Source organism: Leptonychotes weddellii, unplaced genomic scaffold (genome assembly GCF_054177405.1).
Source record: "Leptonychotes weddellii isolate Sample4059 unplaced genomic scaffold, ASM5417740v2 HiC_scaffold_23077, whole genome shotgun sequence".
NCBI classification, from domain to species: Eukaryota; Metazoa; Chordata; class Mammalia; order Carnivora; family Phocidae; genus Leptonychotes; species Leptonychotes weddellii.
In genome coordinates, this window is record NW_027820064.1 from 1 (window position 1) to 2,607 (window position 2,607).

Consider the following 2,607-nt stretch of genomic DNA (forward strand, 5'->3'; position numbering starts at 1 on the left):
CTCTGTCCCCCTCCCCCTCTCTGTCCCCCTCTCTTCTACAAAGTTGTGGGATAAGCCATACTTTATTCAACCGGGCCCTGGGACGCTTGGTTTCCTCATGAGGGGACAGCCATGCATGAAGAGGGACAGGAGTCAAAGGTCAGAGCCTGGAAACCCAGTGACCAAAGTGCCTGACAGGCAGGCCAGCAGCTGGTGAGGAGGCTCTTCTCAGCAGGTAACTTTTTTTCAGTGAAACCCCATTACTTTTCCCACCAACACAGACCTGGAAAGACCTGCCCCATCTGAAGGCTGTAGTGATATACGGAGAAGCGCCTCCAGAGAAGACGGCCAGTGTGTACACGGTGCGTGTGGAGGGGCATGGGGGCGGGGGCCAGTCCGGCCGCCCTGCTGACGAGCGCCCGCGCTCACCCACCCGCTGCAGATGGAGGAGCTCATGCAGCTGGGGGATGAGCTGCCCGAGGAGGCCCTGGACTCCATCATCAACGCCCAGCAGCCAAACCAGTGCTGCGTGCTGGTCTACACCTCCGGCACCACCGGGAGCCCCAAGGGCGTGATGCTAAGTCAGGACAATGTAGGACGGAGCCCAGATGGGTGGGCTTGGCTGCAGGGGGATCTGGGCACTGGACCTGCCCTAGCAGCCCCTGGGACGCTCTTCTGGCCCCTCAGCCCGGGGCGGGTGGTCAGGACACGTAGGACAGCCTTCGGGTCTGTGGTCCAGACCGCGTCCAGCGAAGGGGATGGGGAGGGGAGGCCTGTTCTGCGAATTCCCCGCAGGGACGCCCTGGGTGGGAGGAGGCCCTGAAGAGGTCGCCGGAGCCCCCGGGGTGAGCACTTCCAGGGCTGGCTGGGGGACACTGCCGGGGCCCATGTGCCTGTCCTCCAGATCACGTGGACAGCACGGTACAGCAGCCAGGCTGGCAACATCAAGCCCGCGGAAGTCCAGCAGGAGGTGGTGGTCAGCTACCTGCCCCTCAGCCACATCGCCGCTCAGATCTACGACTTGTGGACGGGCATCCAGTGGGGGGCCCAGGTCTGCTTCGCCGAGCCCGATGCCCTGAAGGTCAGCCTGCCTCCGCCTGAGCGGGGGTCCGAGTTCGTGTGCCGCACACCCACCCGAGTGTGCCCCTGTGAGCGTGCGAGTGTGCGAGTGGGCGGGTCCCCTGTGCATTTATGGGTCAGAACTCTTCCCCCGCAGTCAGCACGGCCCACATGACCAGCCAAGAAGGGGCTGACGATGGTACGTAGAGGAGAGGGGTCCACAAGCCGTCAAGGATAGGTCGTCCTCAGAGGAAGGTCACAGGTGGCCACAGCACCGCCCTGCTTCCCAGTCTCATCAACTACCCCCCACTCTTTGGAAATGTATTTTAAGATGAGGAGAGCTCTCCCAGACGCCCCCTGGCACACCTTCCCCCACCCGCACCTCCTGGCACAGATCGTCCCTCGTCCATTCCTACACTGGTCACTGCTTAAGGGGGATGGTCAAGTTTGGGTTAGAGAGGAAAGAGTGGCGCCCCCAGGGCTGGGAGGGGACCGAGGAGGCTTGAAGCATCCGGCCACGTGAGCAGTGGGGATGGCCGCCCAGTGGCAGCCGACAGCGTGGGACACGTGTGCAAGACGCCCGTGGGGTGTGTGCACCTGACTCTGGTGTGAGGGGCCTCCTGGCACTGAGCCGGCAGGCCTTCCTCTCTGGTGCTCGACAGGGGAGCCTGGTGAACACGCTGCGGGAGGTGGAGCCCACGTCCCACATGGGGGTGCCTCGAGTGTGGGAGAAGTTCATGGAGCAGATCCAGGCAGTGGCGGCTCAGTCTGGCTTCATCCGGCGCAAGATGCTGCTCTGGGCCATGTCGGTGACCTTGGAGCAGAACCTCACCTGCCCAGGCAGGTATGGAAGGCCAGGGGACAGGAGGCCGGGGGGCAGCAGGGCTGGGGCATAAGGCCAGCATGCATCTGAGGATCTGCTGGGCTGGGCTTGTCCTAGGACCCCTGTGCAGAGGCCCCATCAGGTGCTGGGCTGGAGACCTCTTCCAGACTCCACAGGAGATGGTCACCCCACCTCTGGGTTCTGACTGGCAGGACTGACTCGCTCCCTCTGGGTGGCATTCACCTCCCCCGGAGCAGCTCCTCACAGTCTCCTAGGGGTTTCCTGACTCAGCAGGGGGCCAGGGAAGGGGCCACAGGGATGAGCCCTCTTCCAGGCTTTCCAGCCTCCAAGTGACCACAGAGCCTTCGGACTGCTTTTCAAACTCGCACACAGTGCTGTGGGAGGAGCCATGGCATAAACCTGGCCTGTTCCAAGTTAGAAATATTCTCCATCACTAGCGAGTCTGTGAAACGGTATCATGTCCCGTGAGATGCGTACGCATGTCTGCAAATATGGTATCATGTCCCGAGAGATGCATACGCACGTCTGCAAATACGGTATCATGTCCCGTGAGATGCGTACGCACGTCTGCAAATACGGTATCATGTCCCGTGAGATGCGTACGCACGTCTGCAAATACGGTATCATGTCCCGAGAGATGCGTACGCATGTCTGCAAATACGGTATCATGTCCCGTGAGATGCGTACGCACGTCTGCAAATACGGTATCATGTCCCGAGAGATGC

General features: G+C 61.7%; 1 protein-coding gene across 1 annotated transcript; it reads left to right on the forward strand.

The window, feature by feature from the left end:
• The first annotated feature begins 40 nt into the window (after window positions 1–40).
• LOC102731230 (long-chain-fatty-acid--CoA ligase ACSBG1) lies at window positions 41–2,588 on the forward strand. Its single transcript, XM_081810344.1, has 4 exons — window positions 41–341; window positions 422–571; window positions 884–1,060; window positions 1,701–2,588. The coding sequence occupies exons 2-4, from the start codon at window positions 422–424 to the stop codon at window positions 1,932–1,934; spliced, it is 561 nt and encodes a 186-aa protein (XP_081666470.1). The 5' UTR covers window positions 41–341; the 3' UTR covers window positions 1,935–2,588.
• The last annotated feature ends 19 nt before the right edge of the window (window positions 2,589–2,607 follow it).